Source organism: Babylonia areolata, chromosome 34 (assembly GCF_041734735.1).
Source record: "Babylonia areolata isolate BAREFJ2019XMU chromosome 34, ASM4173473v1, whole genome shotgun sequence".
Classification (NCBI taxonomy): domain Eukaryota; kingdom Metazoa; phylum Mollusca; class Gastropoda; order Neogastropoda; family Buccinidae; genus Babylonia; species Babylonia areolata.
Window position 1 is genome coordinate 12,222,861 of NC_134909.1, and position 21,639 is coordinate 12,244,499.

At 43.1% G+C, this 21,639-nt stretch overlaps 1 protein-coding gene and 1 non-coding gene across 2 annotated transcripts in view; one reads left to right on the forward strand and one right to left on the reverse strand.

Annotated features, from left to right (window-relative positions):
- The window catches only part of LOC143277519 (uncharacterized), a 15,988-nt gene extending 1,737 nt beyond the window's left edge, over positions 1–14,251 (forward strand). Inside the window, exons 3-7 of the mRNA XM_076582386.1 lie at positions 1,845–2,029; positions 2,661–2,783; positions 6,577–6,714; positions 10,514–10,594; positions 12,130–14,251. Of these exons, the coding sequence (XP_076438501.1) occupies positions 1,845–2,029; positions 2,661–2,783; positions 6,577–6,714; positions 10,514–10,594; positions 12,130–12,231 (629 nt within the window). The 3' untranslated portion in view covers positions 12,232–14,251. The remainder of the gene's footprint in view (positions 1–1,844; positions 2,030–2,660; positions 2,784–6,576; positions 6,715–10,513; positions 10,595–12,129) is intronic.
- A 5,989-nt stretch (positions 14,252–20,240) lies between these two features.
- On the reverse strand, positions 20,241–20,359 carry LOC143277710 (5S ribosomal RNA). Its single transcript, XR_013053774.1, has one exon. It is a non-coding gene; the product is annotated as a 5S ribosomal RNA (ribosomal RNA).
- Between the last annotated feature and the right edge of the window lie 1,280 nt (positions 20,360–21,639).

Below are 21,639 nucleotides of genomic sequence, written 5' to 3' on the forward strand. Positions count from 1 at the left end.
GGATATCAGACAGAAAGTTGATTGACACTACTTCCACCACCATTGTTCTACATACTTGTGATCCACCATGGTTATATAACTGGTTCATGTTTAGTTTCATGAAGATATACAGCGCTTTATGATTAATGATTTTTAAGACGTAATACAAATTTATCCAGCCTTGAATAACTCTCGTCAGCCAGATCAATGTATTTTACTTATTGAAATTTGGCTGGATCAGCCGCAGCCAGAAGTCCAGTGGAGAAAATGTAATAACCAAGCTGTCTTGATGGTTTTCCAAGGCTCAGTATCAGTATCAGTATCAGAAACTCAAGGAGGTGTCACTGCGTTCGGACAAATCCATATACACTTCCGCCCCGCCATAACTGTCGTCTGCCGAAGCCATCAGTCACCCCCACGCTCCCGTCCTCCAGTATCTGAGAGAGGACAAAGGTCCCGCAGCCTATTACGGCTGTCAGGGTAGGGGATTCGCATCCACTGTGTCTAGGGCTCTGCATAGAAAGGCAGGGGCCCAACCAAGCAGATGCCTGACCAGCAGCATAACCCAACGCAGCTTAGTCAGGCCTTGAGGAGAAAAAAAAAAGAAAACGTAAATGAATTGAAAAATATGGAAAAAAACAAAAACAAAAAAAACAACAACAGAAGTATCAACAAGAGAAGCACAGAGGCTTGAGTCGGGAACTGATGACGGGTTGAGCATTGAAGTCAGAGGGGGTCCATCTCTGTCGGAACACAGGGTAGTTGCCCTGTGGTAACACACCTGACTAGGAGTTCATGGGTTAAAGTGGAGTGATGGCCTAGAGGTAACGCGTCCGCCTAGGAAGCGAGAGAATCTGAGGGCACTGGTTCGAATGACGGCTCAGCCGCCGATATTTTCTCCCCTTCCATTAGACCTTGAGTGGTGGTCTGGATGTTAGTCATTCGGATGAGACGATAAACCAAGGTCCCGTGTGCAGCATGCACTTAGCGCACGTAAAAGAACCCACGGCAACAAAAGGGTTGTTCCTGGCAAAATTCTGTAGAAAAATCCACTTCGACAGGAAAAACAAATAAAGCTGCACGCAGGAAAAAAATACCAAAAAATGGGTGGCGCTGTAGTGTAGCGACGCGCTCTCCCTGGGGAGAGCAGCCCCGAATTTCACACAGAGAAATCTGTTGTGATAAAAAGGAATACAAATACAAATACAAAATGCATGGACAGATATTTCAGACCCTCCCCACCAATTCAACATTTCCTTGGTAAGCACCAGAGAGGAGAGGACCTGTTGTGCAGGCATACTGATTACAGACCACTCAGTGGTTGCATATACCTCGTCCAAATCTTGATCTTTTTAAGTCCAGCCTAACATACAGCGGGGGAACGTATTGGAATAATTTACCATCACGTTTTAAAAAATATTACTAACCACAACAACTTTTAAGCAAAATCTAAAAATGTACTTGTTCACAAAAATTGACGTCACCTGAAATCCAACATTGCTTTCGACAATTTGTGGGTTCCCTCTCACTCTCTCTTGAGTGGGTGCATTTGTGTGCATTTCTCTGTGTGTGTGTGTGTGTGTGTGTGTGTGTGTGTTTCATGATTTTTTTTTTTCCCCCTCTTTTCTTCTCTTCTTTTTCCTTTTGTGGAATGGCTTTGAATGGTGAAATAATGGTATATTTATTTTGTGCTCATTTTTGCTTTTTTAGCTTTATTCCCTGTTTAGGGCGAGGGCTGGATGTAAAAAAGCATGTTACTTGCTTATCTATTACCCTCGTTAATAAAGATTTTGTCTTGTCTTGTCTTGTCTGAGCGCATGTGTTTTATTTTGAAGACTTCAGTCTTTGACATTTTGCCTCTCCAGGGGCTGAGGTCTATGCTCTGTACCCTCAAAACCGCCTGCTGACTGCAGAAGAAGAGAAAGAGGTTCAGCACTACCTCAGAATGAAGGTTTCGTCAAAGGTGGTTCGAGATCATGCAGAGGGGAGATTTGGCAAGCGACTGAACCTGCATGATGTTAGAAACATCAAGCAACGCATGCGCAAAAGGGTAGGATTGAAATTCAGTGTGGTAAACTGCTAGGCAAGCTTAGATTAGGAAAATTGCTGGGGTTTTTTTGTTTTCTTTTAAGAGTTCTGGTTGGGTTTGTTTTTTTCTTTCTGAACATTAGCTGCAGCCTGTATGTCAGGAAAAAATGTATTCATGCAGTGATAATATGTATTCAGGCAATTTTTTTTTTTTTTTTTTTTTTTTTTTTAATTGAAATTCATGAAGTTATTGCTGAATTTTAGATGATAACAAGTGGCTGTTAATCCATGTTAATTTTTGTCATGGATTTCAGACAGTTTACTTTGATGTTGCTGGTAATCCATGTTAATTTTTGTCATGGATTTCAGACAGTTTACTTTGATGTTGCTGGTAATCCATGTTAATTTTTGTCATGGATTTCAGACAGTTTACTTTGATGTTGCTGGTAATCCATGTTAATTTTTGTCATGGATTTCAGACAGTTTACTTTGATGTTGCTGGTAATCCATATTAATTTTTGTCATGGATTTCTGAGAATTAAGTATGATGTGGCTGTCAATCCATGTAATTTTTTTTTTTTATCATGGCTTTCTGATGATTTTTATCATGGATTTCCAACAATTTTCTGTGATGAATTTTTTTGACTTTTCAGCAAAGAACAAGTGATGGTGATCAAGTGAACGGTGCACAGTTTGTGGTGCAAGCAGTTAAAGAGGAACCGCACAGAGACCCAAGGTTGGAGGTCAGGTTCGGACTGCAGGAACGAAGCTCCAGTGTATGTATGATCGTCTGTCGTGTTCGACTACGACTGTCAGAAAAGCAGTGGAGGCAACTGCTGTCCCGACTCTCTGGGCTGTGATGTGATTATAGCGGAGAATGTCTTGCGCAAGTTACATCCCCACTCTTTCGGCCAAGAGGGCTTTAGGACAGTCGACGTTGGGGATGGTCCCCAAAGACAAACTAGCCCCCCCAAGGCTGCCAGCACTAAGAGTCAGTGCAGCCTTGCCTCCAAGTTTGAGAGCCATAGTCCTTGACAAAAGACTAAGCTGTAAATGAATTCCCATTGCAGAGGAAAAAACAATGATCGTATAGGTTTCACTTTGCTGTTGGCCCAACTGTAAGCTCATCTCAGTCTCTGATATTTATATATAAGCCAAGCGAGCTTCAATACATGTCCTAACACTCGGCCATAAGAGATCCACTAAAAAAAATTTTTCCATATGGTTAATGACACCGTTCACTGTCTGAATAATTGCCACATAGCTATGACATCTTTTATCTGCATTGATGGCTGTTTGGAAACAAGGATTGTTGCTTTTACGCTTGTACCTGACAAGCCTTACCTCAGAGCCTTATGTGAAGCCTGTCTCTGTTAAATTAACAGAGGAAAGGTTTAAAAAAAAAAAAAAAGTTATTTCTTCCTTTTTCAGTCATACAGTTCTTACGAAACCTTTTTTATTTTTATTTTTTTTTTTTTGGGGGGGGGGGGGGGAATTGAAACCAGTCTTTTTTCAAAAAAGCAACACAGCGGCAGTCTCAGACTCACAGTGCCTTGAAATGTTTGAGGAAATTTGTGAATGATGCAGACTGTGATGAAGGAAACATGTGTGACGATCTTGAAGATAATCCTGAAGAAGAAGAAGAGGAGACTTGAGGCTTATCACTCCTTTTTTGTGTTGGTTTGTGTTGAGCGCTTGTGTGTTTGTCTGTGGAAATATTCACACGATATTATAAACATGTAATGAATTCAATAAATACTCAACAAATCAGAAAGTGAGCCCTTTTTGTTTTATACTGGATGTGAAAGAAGAACTTTATTATACACCAGTCAGTGTTATTTCTTGCATAGATTCCCAACAAATAGAGAAGCCTACATTGATGTACATAGCGCTGACAGAGCATACGGCATGTGTGTTGCAGCTGACCTAAATAATTATTGCCAGTCAAGGGGTTAATCCGATTCGCAGCTGTGTGTGTCTGGACAGGCTCATCACTCGCTGCATGTAGTCTCTAAGTCCGCATTCGAGTCCGTCATACACTGGAACATAATGAAATGTTGAACTTGAGCAGAATTATAGCATGAAAGTAATAAAACATCGCAGCTCGATTTATCACACAGTAAGATAAAATAACCTGATTTTTTTAACTTGAGCTGAATTAAAGCATGAAAGTAATAAAACATCGCAGCTCGATTTATCACACGGTAAGATAAAATAACATGATTTTTTTAACTTGAGCTGAATTAAAGCATGAAAGTAATAAAACATAGCAGCTCGATTCATCACACAGTAAGATAAAATAACATGATTTTTTTAACTTGAGCATGAAAGTATTAAAACATCGCAGCTCGATTCATCACACGGTAAGATAAAATAACATGATTTTTTTTAACTTGAGCTGAATTATAGCATGAAAGTAATAAAACATCGCAGCTCGATTTATCACACGGTAAGATAAAATAACATGATTTTTTTAACTTGAGCTGAATTATAGCATGAAAGTAATAAAACATAGCAGCTCGATTCATCACACAGTAAGATAAAATAACATGATTTTTTTAACTTGAGCTGAATTATAGCATGAAAGTAATAAAACATCGCAGCTTGATTTATCACACGGTAAGATAAAATAACACGATTTTTTTTTTTTAACTTGAGCTGAATTATAGCATGAAAGTATTAAAACATCGCAGCTCGATTTATCACACGGTAAGATAAAATAACATGATTTTTTTTTTTAACTTGAGCTGAATTATAGCATGAAAGTAATAAAACATCGCAGCTTGATTTATCACACGGTAAGATAAAATAACATGATTTTTTTCAAAGACAAACTAAGAAATGATGTTTCCGAATAAGGGACATTATGATGAAATTATCATTATGAATTTTTGAATTGCAGTCTTTAGTCTTGAAACATCACATTCTTTTTGGAGAGAGAGAGAGAGGTTGTGATTGTGGCAGAGCTGAACATGACCATGAGATGTAGAATGCTCTGTTATCTCCTTCAGACAGTGTGCTAGAATCCACTTGGGAAACGGGAGGGTGGGGTTGGGGGGTATGCGCATAAACGATAAATAAAGTAAAACAAAACACTCTGTGTGTGTGTGTGTGCGTGCTTGGTGTTTTTTTGATGATAACAAGAGTTAAAAGTGTGATTGTTTTTTTGACAGATAACAAGAGTTAAACGTGTGATTGTTTTTTGATACTGAACGCTGAAATGTTTAATGTCTATTAGCTGTAAAGCTCTAGTGACATAGTAGGTACAAATCATCAGAACAAAATGTGCAAAACAGATAAAATGGAACAGAAAGGAAAAACAGAATTGAAACAACATAAACTAATAAGAGGTTTGCGACACTTTGGCGCTTTGTCATTAGCTTAAAATGCATGTGACCGGGGAGTATTATGTGCCTTTTTTTTTTTTCAGTCGTTTGTCTCCAAGGTTTGGAAAGTACACAGAAAACAAAGTACATATAAAATCATATAATAAATATTGATGCATGTAACATCAACACACATTATATCAGTACAAACACATACTAAAGATCATATAGATCATGAGATAATTATAGATAACAAGTGTTAAACGTGAACAGCCAGTGGGACTAGATAATATGCTTAGTGCATGGCTTGACACAGAAAGAGGCAAATGTGCTTGCACACGCTGTCTCTTACACACATACACAATCTCTCTTTCTCTCTCTCTCTGTCTCTCGCTCTCTCTCTCTCTCTCCCTCCCTCCCTTTGTGTCTCTGTCTGTTTGTCTGTCTGTCTGTCTGTCTTTTCTCCGCATTTTCTCCATGTATGTACATTATTCGAAAGAGTAGGGTTGCGTTTGTGTGTACAGTTTTCCTGCAGTCCTTTCCATGATTTGTAAGTGAATGTGATGCTGTGATTCATTTTCTTTTCTTTTCGCTTTTCATTTTGTGTGATGTTATTAATTTTGAATAAAATCAAGTGCACTCAATGTTTTTCTTTCAAACTTTGAGCAGTTGTGGTTATTGCCACTAAGTATGTGTGTGGCAAATTTCATGAACACATCTTGCTTAGAAGTATGTGGTTGCTATGAACATGTATGCCATGTGTGTGTCTGTGTGTGTGTGTGTGTGTTAATGTGTGTGTGTTGTTGTTTGGTTGGTTGGGGGGTTTTTTTGTTTGTTTTTTTGTTTCGTTTTTTGTTGTTGTTGTTGTTGTTTGGGGTTTTTTTGTTGTTGTTTTTTTATTTTTTTTTATTTATTATTATAATCTTTTTTTCCATTCCTGTTGTGTATCTGTACTAACACCATGCTTTCATTTTATTTAGTATTGTGTAGTGTAGACCCTATTCAGGGCGAGGACTGGATGTAAAAAAGCACACCAGTGTTTATCTATTATCCTCGAAATAAAGAATTTGTCTTGTCTTGTCTGTGTGTGTGTGTGTGTGTGTGTGTGTGTCTCTCCATAGATATATGTGTGTGTGTGTGTGTGTGTAGATATATATATATGTGTGTGTGTATAGATATATATGTGTGTGTATATACATATGTGTGTGTGTGTGTGTGTGTGTGTGTGTGTGTGTGTGTGCAGGCATCGGAAGCAAAGAAAGCCAAGCTGACTGAGGAGGAGCGGAGTTTGTCCTTGACCCCTTTGACCTCCGCAGGGTGGTCGATGGTGGAAGGACGTGACGCCATCTACAAGGAGTTTCTCTTCAAGGACTTCAACCAGGTCAGTGTACTGTGTAACACAGCTTAGCATCGCAAGAGATAAAGAAAATCCCTGGCTCTGAAAAGTAACTTTTGACAAACTTATCAAGCTGAAACAGAACAGGATTTGAGCACAAATTTTGTTGTTGTTGTTGTTGTTGTTGTCTCACGAGCAAAGGGAAATGTGAATTGTTTCCTTAGACTAGAGAACAGAAAGATGAAATGAGATGGTATAATATTGTATATATTGTATTGGTTTACTTTTTGTCACAGATTTCTTTTTTTTTTTCTTTTTTTTTGGTCCAGTTTAACAGCAGTTGCCTCCTCTGCTGTTCTGATGGTCATAGTCGGACACGACTGACTGTCAGATATATATATATATACCTGGCCAAATTCATGAAATATATATGTGTTGTCCCCTTCTGTTTTTTCTAAACTTTAGTCTTTTGGGTTAGACGATAAACCAAGGCCTCATTTGCAGTATGCCCTTACAGACAGCACACAAAGCAACCCATGACAACAACTGGGTTGTACTCGGAAATATTCTGTAGAAAAAGCCACTATGACAGTGCTACATAAAGCAGACACTCTTGCAGACAAAAAAAAAAAAAAGGAAACAGAAAATATGTGTGATAATGCACTCTGCTCTGAGACAGCAGTCTGAATTTCACACAAAGAAATAAGCAAGATATTGTACGTATAAGTTTTTATATTTATGCTTTAAATGATACACAAGAACTTATTCTCTTTCCCTGCACTGCACCCCCTCCACCCTGACAAATAGCGACTGATATGTAAAGTGTGCCAGTAAAGGGTGGAAGAATAGCTTTTTTCACAAAAAAAAAGAAAAAAAGAAAAAAAAGTGTGATCTTATCGAATGTACTTTGCTGTTTTTGTATTTGGTGCACTGTTTTGTAAAGCGAAATGTGAAAGACCAGCCTCTTTATTTTGATGTCTTACCACTTTACATTTCGTAATACATGTGTAATTTAATGTATACTGTCCCTATAGTATTCATGCCGCGCCTTTTCACTGTGTTTTGTGCATGTGTTTTGGATAAAAAAAAGATCGATTTCAGTATAAGTCAACCAATAGCAAAACACGACACAAGTGTTTACGCACCGCTCAACCGGTGGCTAGGCATTATGTCATTTTTCTCCACCACCGGTAAAGCGGTGGTCAGGGCACTCTTTTTATATCTGCCGTGGCACATTAAATGCCAGTTATTTGCAAATTTTGGCTCAGGAGCTCAGGCAGAAGGGTTAAAATTGCTCAGGAACTCAGGGCTCAAAGGGTTAAGCTTGCCTCCTGTTATTTTTCTTTTAGATCTTGTTCTCAAAACTCACCTCTTCCCTCAGCAATACGTTCTGTTGTGGCAGCTCCACTTCCTTTGCGTGAGCTGTGCTTGACTGTGTGTGTATACATGTGTATGTGTACTGCAGTGTATATATGAATGTGTATTTGTGTGTGTGTGTTTGTGTTTTGTGCCTGTCTGTGTGTGCGTACGTGTTGAGAGTAGCTGCTATGTACATATGTTAAAATGAATGTATGCAGTGTGTGTGTTTGGGTGAGTGGGTGTATGTGTGTGTGTGTGTGTTTAGTTTTTTAGTCATATTTTGATATGTGTATGTAACATTGATGTAATATGTTATGTAACAAAAGTGTTTTTGTAAAGCACCTAGAGCAGATTTCTTGATAGTGTGCTATATAAGTATCTTATACTTTTATTATTATTAGGTTCTAGTGGAGGTAGAGAAAATACTGGGAAGATCGGCATTCTGTACTGTGCGCTCAGATTCTCTCTCTTCCTGGGCGTTGGCGTTACCTGCCCCTGCCCCTGCCCCCGCCTCCACACCCACCTCTGTCCCTGCCCCCACCCCTGCCCCTGCCTCCACACCCACCCCTGCCCCTGCCCCCGCCCCCGCCTCCGCACCCATCCCTGTCCCTGCCCAGGCCCCCGCCTCCGCCTCCGCACCCATCTCTGCCCCTGCCCCTGCCCCCGCCCCCAACCACACCCCCGCCTCCGCACCCATCCCTGCCCCTGCCCCCGCCCCCAGGCCCCCGCCTCCGCACCCATCCCTGCCCCTGCCCCCGCCCCCAGCCCCCCTCCTCCGCACCCATCCCTGCCCCCCAGGCCCCCGCCTCCGCACCCATCCCTGCCCCTGCCCCCAGGCCCCCGCCTCTGCACCCATCCCTGCCCCTGCCCCCGCCCCCAGCCCCCCTCCTCCGCACCCATCCCTGCCCCCCAGGCCCCCGCCTCCGCACCCATCCCTGCCCCTGCCCCCAGGCCCCTGCCTCCGCACCCATCCCAGGCCCCCGCCTCCACACCCATCCCTGTCCCTGCCCCTGCCCCCGCCCCCAGGCCCCCGCCTCCGCACCCATCCCTGCCCCTGCCCCCGCCCCCAGGCCCCCGGCTCCGCACCCATCCCTGCCCCTGCCCCTGCCCCCGCCCCCAGGCCCCCGCCTCCGCACCCATCCCTGTCCCTGCCCCTGCCCCCACCCCCAGGCCCCCGCCTCCGCACCCATCCCTGCCCCTGCCCCCGCCCCCAGGCCCCCGCCTCCGCACCCATCCCTGCCCCTGCCCCCGCCCCCAGGCCCCCGCCTCCGCACCCATCCCTGCCCCTGCCCCCGCCCCCAGGCCCCCGCCTCCGCACCCATCCCTGTCCCTGCCCCTGCCCCCACCCCCAGGCCCCCGCCTCCGCACCCATCCCTGCCCCTGCCCCCACCCCCAGGCCCCCGCCTCCGCACCCATCCCTGCCCCTGCCCCCGCCCCCAGGCCCCCGCCTCCGCACCCATCCCTGCCCCTGCCCCTGCCCCCGCCCCCGCCTCGGCACCCATCCCTGCCCCTGCCCAGGCCCCCGCCTCAGCACCCATCCCTGCCCCTGCCCCCGCCCCCAGGCCCTCGCCTCCGCATCCATCCCTGCCCCTGCCCCCGCCCGCGCCTCCGCACCCATCCCTGCCCCTGCCCCAGGCCCCCGCCTCCGCATCCATCCCTGCCCCTGCCCCTGCCCCCGCCTCCACACCCATCCCTGCCCCTGTCCCCGCCCCCGCCTCCACACCCATCCCTGCCCCCACCCCCGCCCCCGCCTCCACACCCATCCCTGCCCCTGCCCCCGCCCCCGCCTCCACACCCATCCCTGCCCCCGCCCCCGCCCCCGCCTCCACACCCATCCCTGCCCCTGCCCCCGCCCCCGCCTCCACACCCATCCCTGCCCCCGCCCCCTCCCCCGCCCCCGCCTCCACACCGATCCCTGCCCCCGCTCCCGCCCCCGCCTCCACACCCATCCCTGCCCCCGCCCCCGCCTCCACACCCATCCCTGCCCCCGCCCCCGCCTCCACACCCATCCCTGCCCCTGCCCCCGCCCCTGCCCCCGCCTCCACACCCATCCCTGCCCCCGCCCCCGCCCCTGCCTCCACACCCATCCCTGCCCCCGCCCCCGCCCCCCGCCTCCACACCCATCCCTGCCCCCGCCCCCGCCCCCGCCTCCACACCCATCCCTGCCCCTGTCCCCGCCCACGCCCACACCCATGCCAAAGCCAAAGCCAAAGCCGCCAAGCCCGTGTCTTGAAGTGTGAAATCTATTGAAAGTTTTCAATAACAACAACAACAGCATTCTTTTTTTTCTTTTTTTTTTCCCCTCAAGGCCTGACTAAGCGCATTGGGTTACGCTGCTGGTCAGGCATCTGCTCGGCAGATGTGGTGTAGCGTATAACTATGGATTTGTACATACGCAGTGACGCCTCCTTGAGCTGCTGAAATACTGAAAATACTGGCGTTACCTCTGGGCCACCACTGCACTGTGCTGTTGTGACTGTTGCAGGCGTTTGGGTTCATGACCAGGGTGGGCCTGAAGGCTGACAAAATGGACCACCACCCAGAGTGGTTCAACGTCTACAACAAGGTCTGTGTTGTGCGTTTGTGCATGCGTGTTTGTGTGTGTGTGTGTGTGTGCATGCATGTGTGTATTCTGTGCTTGTGTTCATTTTGAATACTGTTGATTAGCCTGGTTTTTAATCATGTATGTCTTTGTTTTAGTTATATGATATGGTATTTATGCCTGTTCTCCTACCGTGCTTATTGCATATGTGTATGACTGTGATTTATCGCATGCGAGAGGTGTCTTTTATGTATTCACATTGGGAATGCGATCATTTCATTGATGTGTATGATTGTGATCACTGTGTGTGTCATAATCTCTTGATGATTTTAGCTTGACATCAACATAGCATTGAAGCTTTGTATGTCTTGTGTTTTATTCATTTTGATTAGCTGTGATCCTTGTGTGTTATTGATTAGCTGTGATCCTTGTGTGTTATTGATTAGCTGTGATCCTTGTGTGTTATTGATTAGCTGTGATCCTTGTGTGTTATTGATTAACTGTGATCCTTGTGTGTTATTGATTAGCTGAGATCCTTGTGTGTTATTGATTAGCTGTGATCCTTGTGTGTTATTGATTAGCTGTGATCCTTGTGTGTTATTGATTAGCTGTGATCCTTGTGTGTTATTGATTAGCTGTGATCCTTGTGTGTTATTGATTAGCTGTGATCCTTGTGTGTTATTGATTAGCTGTGATCCTTGTGTGTTATTGATTAGCTGTGATCCTTGTGTGTTATTGATTAGCTGTGTTCCTTATGTGTTATTGATTAGCTGTGATCCTTGTGTGTTATTGATTAGCTGTGATCCTTGTGTGTTATTGATTAGCTGTGATCCTTGTGTGTTATTGATTAGCTGTGATCCTTGTGTGTTATTGATTAGCTGTGATCCTTGTGTGTTATTGAAATTTGTTTTTACTTCTTTCAGGAGTGGGTGCAGTGTTCTTGTTATGGTTTCATTTTGTGTGTGTGTGTGTGTGTGTGTGTGTGTGTGTGTGTGTGTGTGTGTGTGCTTTTTGTTTTGTTTTTGTTTTAATTGATTGAAATTGTTTTTTTCTTCTTTTTGTAATTCACATTGTTTATAGGGTTGCAATTTTAACAAGACAGGATAAAAGATTTGTGAATAAATAACAGTGTGTATGCATAAAGCAAAGGAACGGCAGTGTATATATCCTCAATTATGACAAAGTGATGTATTATATATTAATATTTTGTGTACATTTTGATGATTTTCCACATTTCTTTTTTTTTTTATGGATACCATTGTTGTTGTTGTTTTGTTTTCATTTGTTGTTTTTTTTCCACAGAAAATACAACGAAAAACAATTCTAAACGATGTATATCTTTCTTAATCTTTGCTTTGTTTTTTGTGTTACGGATGTAAAAGAGCAAACCACAACCATTGTGAAATATTCTTTTCATTTTGTTGAAGAATGTATTTATTTTTCTTAATCTTGGCATTACTTGTCTCTTGCTTTTGGATGAAAGGTTTAGCAATGAGGATTGTCTGATTTAAGGTTGTTACGTTCTATTTCATTTCTTCCCACCCACCCCGCACACACAGGTCCAGATTACCCTGAGCTCCCATGATGTGAACGGGCTTTCCACGAGGGACATAACTTTGGCCAACTTCATTGAAGAGGCAGCCAAACCACTGGCCAAGTAGTCTCCCTTCTTCTTGACGTACAGCTGTGTGTTGTGACTGGGACTTTTTTTTTTCTTTTTTTTTTTCTTCTTTTTTTCAAATCCCTTAAATGTTAGAGGATTGGTGATTTTATTTTGGCAATGGAAGTAGAAGTATTGATGTCACAATGGACAGTTTTCGGCGAATTTTTGTTTGTCAGAATTACTTGTAAACTTGTTTTAAACCAGTGCATGAAGTACCTTTTCTTTTTTCCTTTTTTCTTTTTGAATTGTTTTATTTTTTTTATTTTTCGAGCACTTATACAAGAACTCATAAATGATTTTATGTGGATTTCATGACAAATTCTTTGTTTGTAGGTTACAAGAATTCAGTGTTTGATCTCTTTGTGTCTCTGCCATTAACATAATTGTGATGATCAAAGCATCAGTTCAAGCAATAATTAATGGCAGGCAGTGAAGTTGAATTTCCATTATGTTTGAGATTAACAGAACTTTAGCGCTGGCAGTTTTGTTTGTTTGTTTTTTTTTGTTTTTTTTTACATTTGTTTGTTCTGTTGAAAAAACAGTTTAAAAAAAAAAATCTGCTTTGGCAGCAAACAGTTTGAATTTGTGCAGCAAGTAAGCTGAGTTGATTTCCTTTGTGTTGAATAATAATGTAATGGATCTTGAACGCCCAGTACATTCCATAGAAATCTTTTCCCACCCGAAGTGTCTTTTGTTTTTCTCTGGGTATTACCCTACTGCTGTCGGTTTGTTGTTTTGATGAAGCCGTGTCGTGTGAAAGGTTATTACTGGGTTGTGGAGTTTAGGATCCCTTTGTAATGAATGTGTGTTTACAGCCAGACTGCATTTAAGTTTTTTAACTCAAAGCCTTTGAGGTCGTGTCTGTGGCCTCACAAGTCATATCATGAGCCACAGGAAAGAAAAAGATTGATAGATTCTGTTGTCGTGGAACAAATGTGAATGTGTTGTTTTCCCTTCACCCAAACCTGTGTTCATACTGTATAGAACGTTGTCTTTCATGTGGAGGGTAGGTATGGGTAATTGCGAACAGCGTGTAATTGTGAACGATCCGTATATCGCCCCACTTCGAAGTGTTCTTAACAGTTGCATTTTACAATTTAACGTCTGCTTCGACCTTTTCCTAAAACTTTAATGAATATCCATTTCAAATAACCAGTCAAACAGGAGTTACTTCAGGCTGTTTCCGCGCTATTTCTTGTCTTCACGCACCACTGCCGACCAAGATTACAAACGTAACTCTCTAAATCCTAACTTTGACACAGTTTGAAATAGTTTTATTTGATCGGATATGTTGAATGCGCATTACCATTGCTGGGAGAATTTCAGAAAGCATACTGGTGACAGATCAGAACGTCGGTTTTGATAGGAATCTGCAAAATATTGTCGTTTGCAGTTAGACCATAGAATTTTTTTTGACGTGAGTCTGTTTGCAAACGATGCTGTACAGTCTGTCTGTGTGTTTGTGGGCATGTGTGATCAAAACCAACAATACAACAGTCTAGTGGGATGTTCCAATAATATGTTGCATCAAATGAGTTCAAGACCTGCTTCTGTTTTAATTGTCTACATGTACCCAAAGCTATCGTTCGCAATTAGACTTGCCCATTCGCATTTACCCTCAGGCACCCTTGCTATTTCAAACGTCAACAAAACGTTGAAAAGAATGAGCAGACGAACTTTTCCTGGTGCAACCAGTTGGAGAAGGCCTTCAAAAACAAAAGAACTATGTTTGACTATCGTATGACATGTCATCTTTACAGTACACACGTTGAGCTGGTCGCGTCGACTGGATCGTTCACAATTACCCATACCTACCTTATATCCATGCTTTTATCTAGCTGCTGTTTTTGTGAGGGAAAAAAACAAAACATGGATGAAGTTTGGTTTGGTTTAGTAGTAGTAACAGCTGAGTCGTATTCCTTACCCATAGGTCATGAATGTTGTTTCTCTGTGAGCTCCCTTTACAAATCTTGGACGGAAAGACGTGATTTACAATAAATGGCGTATGCTGATAAAAGTTGTGTGTGTGTGTGTGTGTGTATGAATGCACGTGTGTGTCTGTCTTCAGTTTTCAGCCTGTCTGCCCAATGAGTGAATCTTCCGAAAATAGTGGTTCATCGTTAACATCTCACACCCCCCACCTCTACCCTTAACACACACCATCCCACATATCTTTCTTCTTCCTGGCTTACCTCCCCCAGCCCCCTCCCCCCCCCCCCCTCTCTCTCTCTCTCTTTGTATTAGTTGTGCACTGGCTGGTGAGGTAGTAGGTGTTAACCTTCTCAATGCCAAGCCTTTTTCTAGGCTCAGTGACAACTGTTTGCAGGTTTTGGTTACAGAGGGTGGTGATTATAATGCATATTCTGGCAAGAAAAGTACTAAATGAAACTGTATATAACCTATACTTTATAATGAAAGGAAAATGAACACACTATCCAGTTTTCACAAGTTCATGTTAAAAATCTAATGATTTTGTGAAAGGAATATTCCTACTAGGATAGATCCACCTGCATGAATGCGACTGTGTTAAAGGTAGGATAGATCCACCTGCATGAATGGGACTGTACTAAAGGTAGGATAGATCCACCTGCATGAATGGGACTGTACTAAAGGTAGGATAGATCCACCTGCATGAATGGCCATTGGGACTGTACTAAAGGTAGGATAGATCCACCTGCATGAATGGGACTGTACTAAAGGTAGGATAGATCCACCTGCACAAATGGGACTGTACTAAAGGTAGGATAGATCCACCTGCATGAATGGCCTTTGGGACTGTACTAAAGGTTGGATAGATCCACCTGCATGAATGGGACTGTACTAAAGGTAGGATAGATCCACCTGCACAAATGGGACTGTACTAAAGGTAGGATAGATCCACCTGCATGAATGGGGACTGTACTAAAGGTAGGATAGATCCACCTGCATGAATGGGACTGTACTAAAGGTAGGATAGATCCACCTGCACAAATGGGACTGTACTAAAGGTAGGATAGATCCACCTGCATGAATGGGACTGTACTAAAGGTAGGATAGATCCACCTGCATGAATGGGACTGTACTAAAGGTAGGATAGATCCACCTGCATGAATGGGACTGTACTAAAGGTAGGATAGATCCACCTGCACGAATGACACTGTACTAAAGGTAGGATAGATCCACCTGCACGAATGACACTGTACTAAAGGTAGGATAGATCCACCTGCATGAATGGGACTGTACTAAAGATAGAATAGATCCACCTGCACGAATGACACTGTACTAAAGGTAGGATAGATCCACCTGCATGAATGGGACTGTACTAAAGGTAGGATAGATCCACCTGCACGAATGACACTGTACTAAAGGTAGGATAGATCCACCTGCACGAATGGCACTGTACTAAAGGTAGGATAGATCCACCTGCACGAATGGGACTGTACTAAAGGTAGGATAGATCCACCTGCATGAATGGCACTGTACTAAAGGTAGGATAGGGGGAGCAGTGGCCTAGAGGAAATGCACCCAACTATAAAGTGAGTGTCCAGATTCGAACCCCACATACAGACCAGGATTTTTACTCCCCACTCCACAAGACATTGAGTTTGTGGTCTGGGTGCTAGTCATTCGAATGAGACGATTAAACTGAGGTCCCCTCTGCAGCATGCACTTTAGCGCACAGAAAAGAACCTACATCAGCAAAAAGTCTGTCCCTGGTAAATGTAAGAAAACTCCATTTTGACAGTAAAAATAAATAAATAAATAAAACATTTGCAAACAGGACAAACGAAAAAAAATATGGGTGACCCTGCACTGCAGTGACTTGCTCTCCCCGGGGGGGGGGGGGGGGGTAAGCTGTCTGAATTTCCTGCAGAGAAATATGTTGTGACAAAAAGTAGCATGATTTCTTCCTTCGGTTTTATGCATTGTATGTATACTTCATGGTTTCTGGTTCCACATAATTATTCCCTTCAGTCGCAGTCATGATCGCTCTGGACAGTTCTTAGCAAATTCAAATTGACTTGAAATGTGTGCTTGGGTAAGCCCAACGCAGCATGCATGCACATAACTTCATTTGTTTTCAGTTTCTCAGCGTCAGTGTCAGTAGCTCAAGGAGGCGTCACTGCGTTCGGACAAATCCATATACGCTACACCACATCTGCCAAGCAGATGCCTGACCAGCAGCGTAACCCGACGCACTTAGGCCTCGAGAAAAAAAAATTTTTTTAATAAAATAAAATAATAAAATAAGATAAAATGAATAACAAAACCAAACAAAACAAAAAAATAAAATGAAATAAAAATTTTTTTTTTAAATGTTAAAAAGTAAATAAATAAATAATACATAAATACATTAAAAAAAACCAAAAAACTACTACTAATAATAATAATATTTATAAGGTGCAAAAACTTGATGAAGTCAACTGTAAGCATACAAAAAAAAAAAAGAAAAAAAAAGAAGGAAGCATCACTGTGTTCAAACAAATCCATGTACACCAAACATTTGCTAGGCAGAGGCCTGACAGGAATATAATTCAATAAGCTAACTCAGGCCTTGAGTGCATGCAAGGATATCTGTGTACGTGTCAGAGTGGATTTCTTCCACAGAATTTGGCCAGAGGACACTTTTGTTGCTGTGGGTTCTTTTCCAGTGCGCCAAGTATGTGCTGCACATGGGACCTTGGTTTATCATGTCGTCTGAATGATGACCAGATGCACAGACTGATTTTCCAGTCAAACTTAAGACAAGATAAATGATTTATTGTACACTTTTGTTGCTGTGGGTTCTTTTTCAGTGTGGCCAAGTGCGTGCTGCACACGGGACCTTGGTGTATCATGTCATCTGAATGATGACCAGATGCTCAGTTTGATTTCACAGTCAAGCTTAGGACAAGACGAGACAAATGATTTATTGTACATTGGCCTATATGGGACCTTGGTGTATCATGTCATCTGAATAATGCCCAGATGCTGTTTGATTTCACAGTGAAACTTAGGACAATGCATGACAAATGATTTGTTGTACATTGGCCTACATGGGACCTTGGTTTATCATGTCCTCTGAATGATGACCAGATGCCTGTTTGATTTTCCAGTCAAACTTAGGACAAGATAAGGCAAATGATTTATTGTACATTGGCCTCAGGCCATTAGACTCAGGCCATTGGACATACACATGGGAAGGGGGTGAGGGAGGGTATTGGGGACAGAGTCAAACTTGGAAGAAAGGGTGAGGGCGGGAATCAAACCCACACCCTCACAGACACTGTACTTACTGGCAGATAAGCGTCTTATCCATTCTGCCACCTTCCTACAAACTTCATCATTTTATTCATGCATTTTATATTGTGTCACAGCACAGCATTCACACACACACACACACACACACAAACACCGTGACCATCAAACATCACACCAGTCGCTGACTGCAAGAAAGCACAACAAACCCAAAAACAGCATGAATCAGGATCCAAATGGTGATAGTAAGCTTTACTTGCATCTCGGTTATGAATGAATCAACATGGCAAACAATTCACACTTTTGCTTCTCAACCATTCAGATCACGGTCTGCTTTATTTTCTCTCTTGTCAACAGGTGTGTGTGAACATTTTTTATTTTTTCCTTTGGAAAAAAAAAAAAAAAAAAAAAAAAAAAATCAATTCCTCCTGCAGAACGACAAATCATCATCATCAAAACTGGACACCAAACTGTAATAATGAAAACTCATCTTCATATATACATAGCATTTGCTCAACCAACAGTTTCATCAAATAAACAAAAAAAATAAAAACAAAAAAAAAAGGACAAAAATACCGGCACAACTTCTAGAAAGCTTTTTTTTTTTTCTTTTTTTTTTAAAGATGAAAGTAGACTTTACAAAGCTAGGCTCCCCACCCCGTTAACTCATGCACCCCTCCCCACCCCCACCCTCCCCCAACACACACACCCCTCCTTTATTTTTCAAAGTACACACACACACACAACCTTTTAGGATTTCTCTTTTGTCAAGTCCATAAAAAAAAACCCAAAAAAACCAGTCTAGGTTTCACCAGATTCATACAGCATTACTTATGACACAGCCAGAATCAAAATATTCACAATGTTTAACTCTCTCCATACGAACGGCAAAAGAGATGACGTTAACAGTGTTTCACCCCAATTACCACCATCAAAATATTACAAACGGAAGGCTCTTATACTGAAGAGGTGAATGTTGACAAAGATACCACAATTCTGACGACGGAAGCTAATGGTTGGGTCATTCAGACACCCACTGGACATCCGAGGGGTCTGTGTAGAGGAGAAGAGAGGGCTGGCCGTACTGAGTGAGTTAAAGATCCCAAGGCCTATTAACACCACTGGGGCAGTGAATTCCTCTCCACTGTGTCTACAGCTCAGCATTCAGGAAGACAGCGGCCCAATCCTCTCCTTCCATCCACCATTTTAACCTTCTCCAAACCAAAGTCAAAACCCAGTTACATTGCTGGGACGGAAGAGCCTACTATGATCCCAACCCTCTACTAACTGTGTGTAGTATGGAACTGACCAATGGCGTAGTTCGGGTCAACGTAGGCATTTAGTCACGTGTAACTGTTCAAAAAGTTAGAACCAAGCAATGCAACTGGCTCCCGGTACCCATTCACACCTGGGTGGAGTGAGAGTGAATCAAGAGTTAAGGGCCTTTCCCCAAGGATACAACTCCATACATGCCTGAACTGGGGGGCCTCGAACCCCCGGATCACTGGGGAACACTGGATCACAAGGCCCAAAGCCTGACAAACTCCATCATGGCACCACCTATTCATGACGACTCTTTCCAAAATGTAAAGTTTTATTGCTACGACACATTACCAATACGCAACAATACACATGCATGCATGCACACACACACAAGGGGCAGTGTATACATAGTTTACACACTTGTACACACCATGGGGAAGCATGTGAAGACTTTTTTTTTTTCCAACATTCCTTTAATTAACACTGACCTCCAGAACACAACCTGAACAACACCCAACAGGCAGCCTGTTGTGCAAATGACCCCGTGTTTGCAAAGCGCTTAGAGCTTGGTCTCCCACCGAGGATAGGCGCTATATAAGTACCCATATCAATCAATCAAAAAAAACCTGTAGCGAAGTCTTTACTGTACATTCAAAGTTCATTTTTCAACAGAAATTCCACTGGGCCTCTTTGGACTGTGACTGAGAAAATGAGAGAGAATTCATCACATGCATCCAAAAAAAAAAAAAAAAAAAGAAAGATTGAAGACGAGAGAAAAAAAAAAAAACGTTCCAGAATGAACCTTCAAGGAGGAGTTAGTGTGTGAGAGTGTGTGGTCAATCATCTCATATTCTAAAAAAAAAAAAAAAAAAAAGGTTTGCAAAGGGTTTTTTGGGGGAGTTTTCCTGAAGATGTGTCCCTCCCCTTTTTCAGACCTGGGTGGTATGTGGGGCCACTCAAAAGTAAAAAGAACTGATACATCGGAGAAGGGTTGAAAGTCTGGCAACACTGTGACATAAGCATTGAATAAGGGCTCAATGCTCAGCTTACATCACCCACTGACACAAGCGTACAGTCAACAGCAAAGCGAGAGCTGTACGGTCAATGGTTTCTCCACAGCAGTGGGAATTCAATTGCAGCTGAAGTCTTTTGTGAAGGACTACGACTCTCAAACTAGCAGGCAAGATTGCACTGGCTCTTGGTGCCGCAACCCTGGAGGCTAGCCGGCCTTTAGGGACTATCCCAACGCCAGCTGTCCTAAATCCCGCATGGCCGAGACAGTGGGGATGTAACTTGGGCATGACACTCGCCACTGTAACCAACCTCTAGCCCAGATAGTCAGGACAGCAGTTGCCTCCGCTGCAGTTCTGATGGTCAGAGTCAGACATGACAATCAAAGTGAAAATGGCAGTTTCAGTTTCAGTATCAGTAGCTCAAGGAGGCGTCACTGCGTTCGGACAAATCCATATACGCTACACCACATCTGCCAAGCAGATGCCTGACCAGCAGTGTAACCCAACGAAAGAATGCCAACAGCACCCGGTGTTCCCAGGCGGTCACCCATCCAAGTACTAACCGGGCCCGACGTTGCTTAACTTCGGTGATCGGACGAGAACCGGTGTTTTCAACGTGGTATGGCCGTTAGCAACAACGCAATAAGCTGTGCTATCATTATTTTTTGTCCTTAGTTCTGTTGTCACAGACAAGGTGACAGAACCGAGGATGCACTCATCATGGACCAAAGACAGTACCAAGTCTGAAGAAGACTTGATGCAAGGCATTAATAATGTTATCTTTCTTGCGTTCCTGAACAACCATTTTCTGTTGATATGCTGTATTGTGGTCTCAACCTTGAACCCACAAATTTCAACAGAAATCAAGCGGACTCTATCAGGTTAAAGGTGCCACAGCCTTTTAGAGCCATCAGGAAAGTAAACTGCTATCCTCAACACAGGAAGGTGGGGCCCAATCCTATTCTTCCACAGTTACAACCTGTCCCAGCTCAAAGTGCCTTTCCCACAAAGTCAAATAAGCCTCAAACCCTGATCACTGGTAAACACAGGTGCAATAGCTGAATGGTTAAAGCATTGGGCTTTCTATCTGAGGGTCCGGGGTTCAAATCTCGGTGGCGCCTGGTGGGTAAAGGGTGGAGATTATTCCGATCTCCCAGGTCAACATATGTGCAGACCTGCTAGTGCCTGAACCCTCTTCGTATGTATACACACGCAGAAGATCAAATACGCACGTTAAAGATCCTGTAATCCATGTCAGCGTTCGGTGGGTTATGGAAACAACATACCCAGCATGCACACCCCCGAAAACGGAGTATGGCTGCCTACATGGTGGGGTAAACAAACAAAAACAGTCTACACGTAAAATGTTACATGTTTATCTGAGTGTGTATGTGTGCGTGCCTGAAATATGATTGAACGACACAGAAAACAAATGATGAGCGCCCAATGGCAGCCGTCAGTCGGCTCTACCCAGGTAGGCAGCCTGTTGTGTAAATGGCCCAGTGTTTCTAAAGCGCTTAGAGCGTGGTCTCCGACCGAGGATAGGCGATATACAAGTATCCATATCAATCAACAAAACACTGGGTCAGAGGTCCACCGATCTAACCAATTCTGGTCACTGCGTCTCCTACGATAAGAGATCTCGGGTCTATGATTGACAAAAAAAAACCCAAACCAACAACAAAAACCAAAAACACGGAAAAACAACAACAAAACAAGGGAGGAACTTTCATGGTTTTTCCTAGTCTGCAAACTAAACAGACTGCAGAGTTTGTTGATTTTGACAGTCATTTCAGTCTCAAATATCATTCCTCAATAATTTTTTCAATTTTTTTTTTTTTTTTAATTGAAGGCAGTAATTACTCAACAAACACAGCCTCCAGTTATCTCATGTGTGTGAGTGTTTCAAGCAG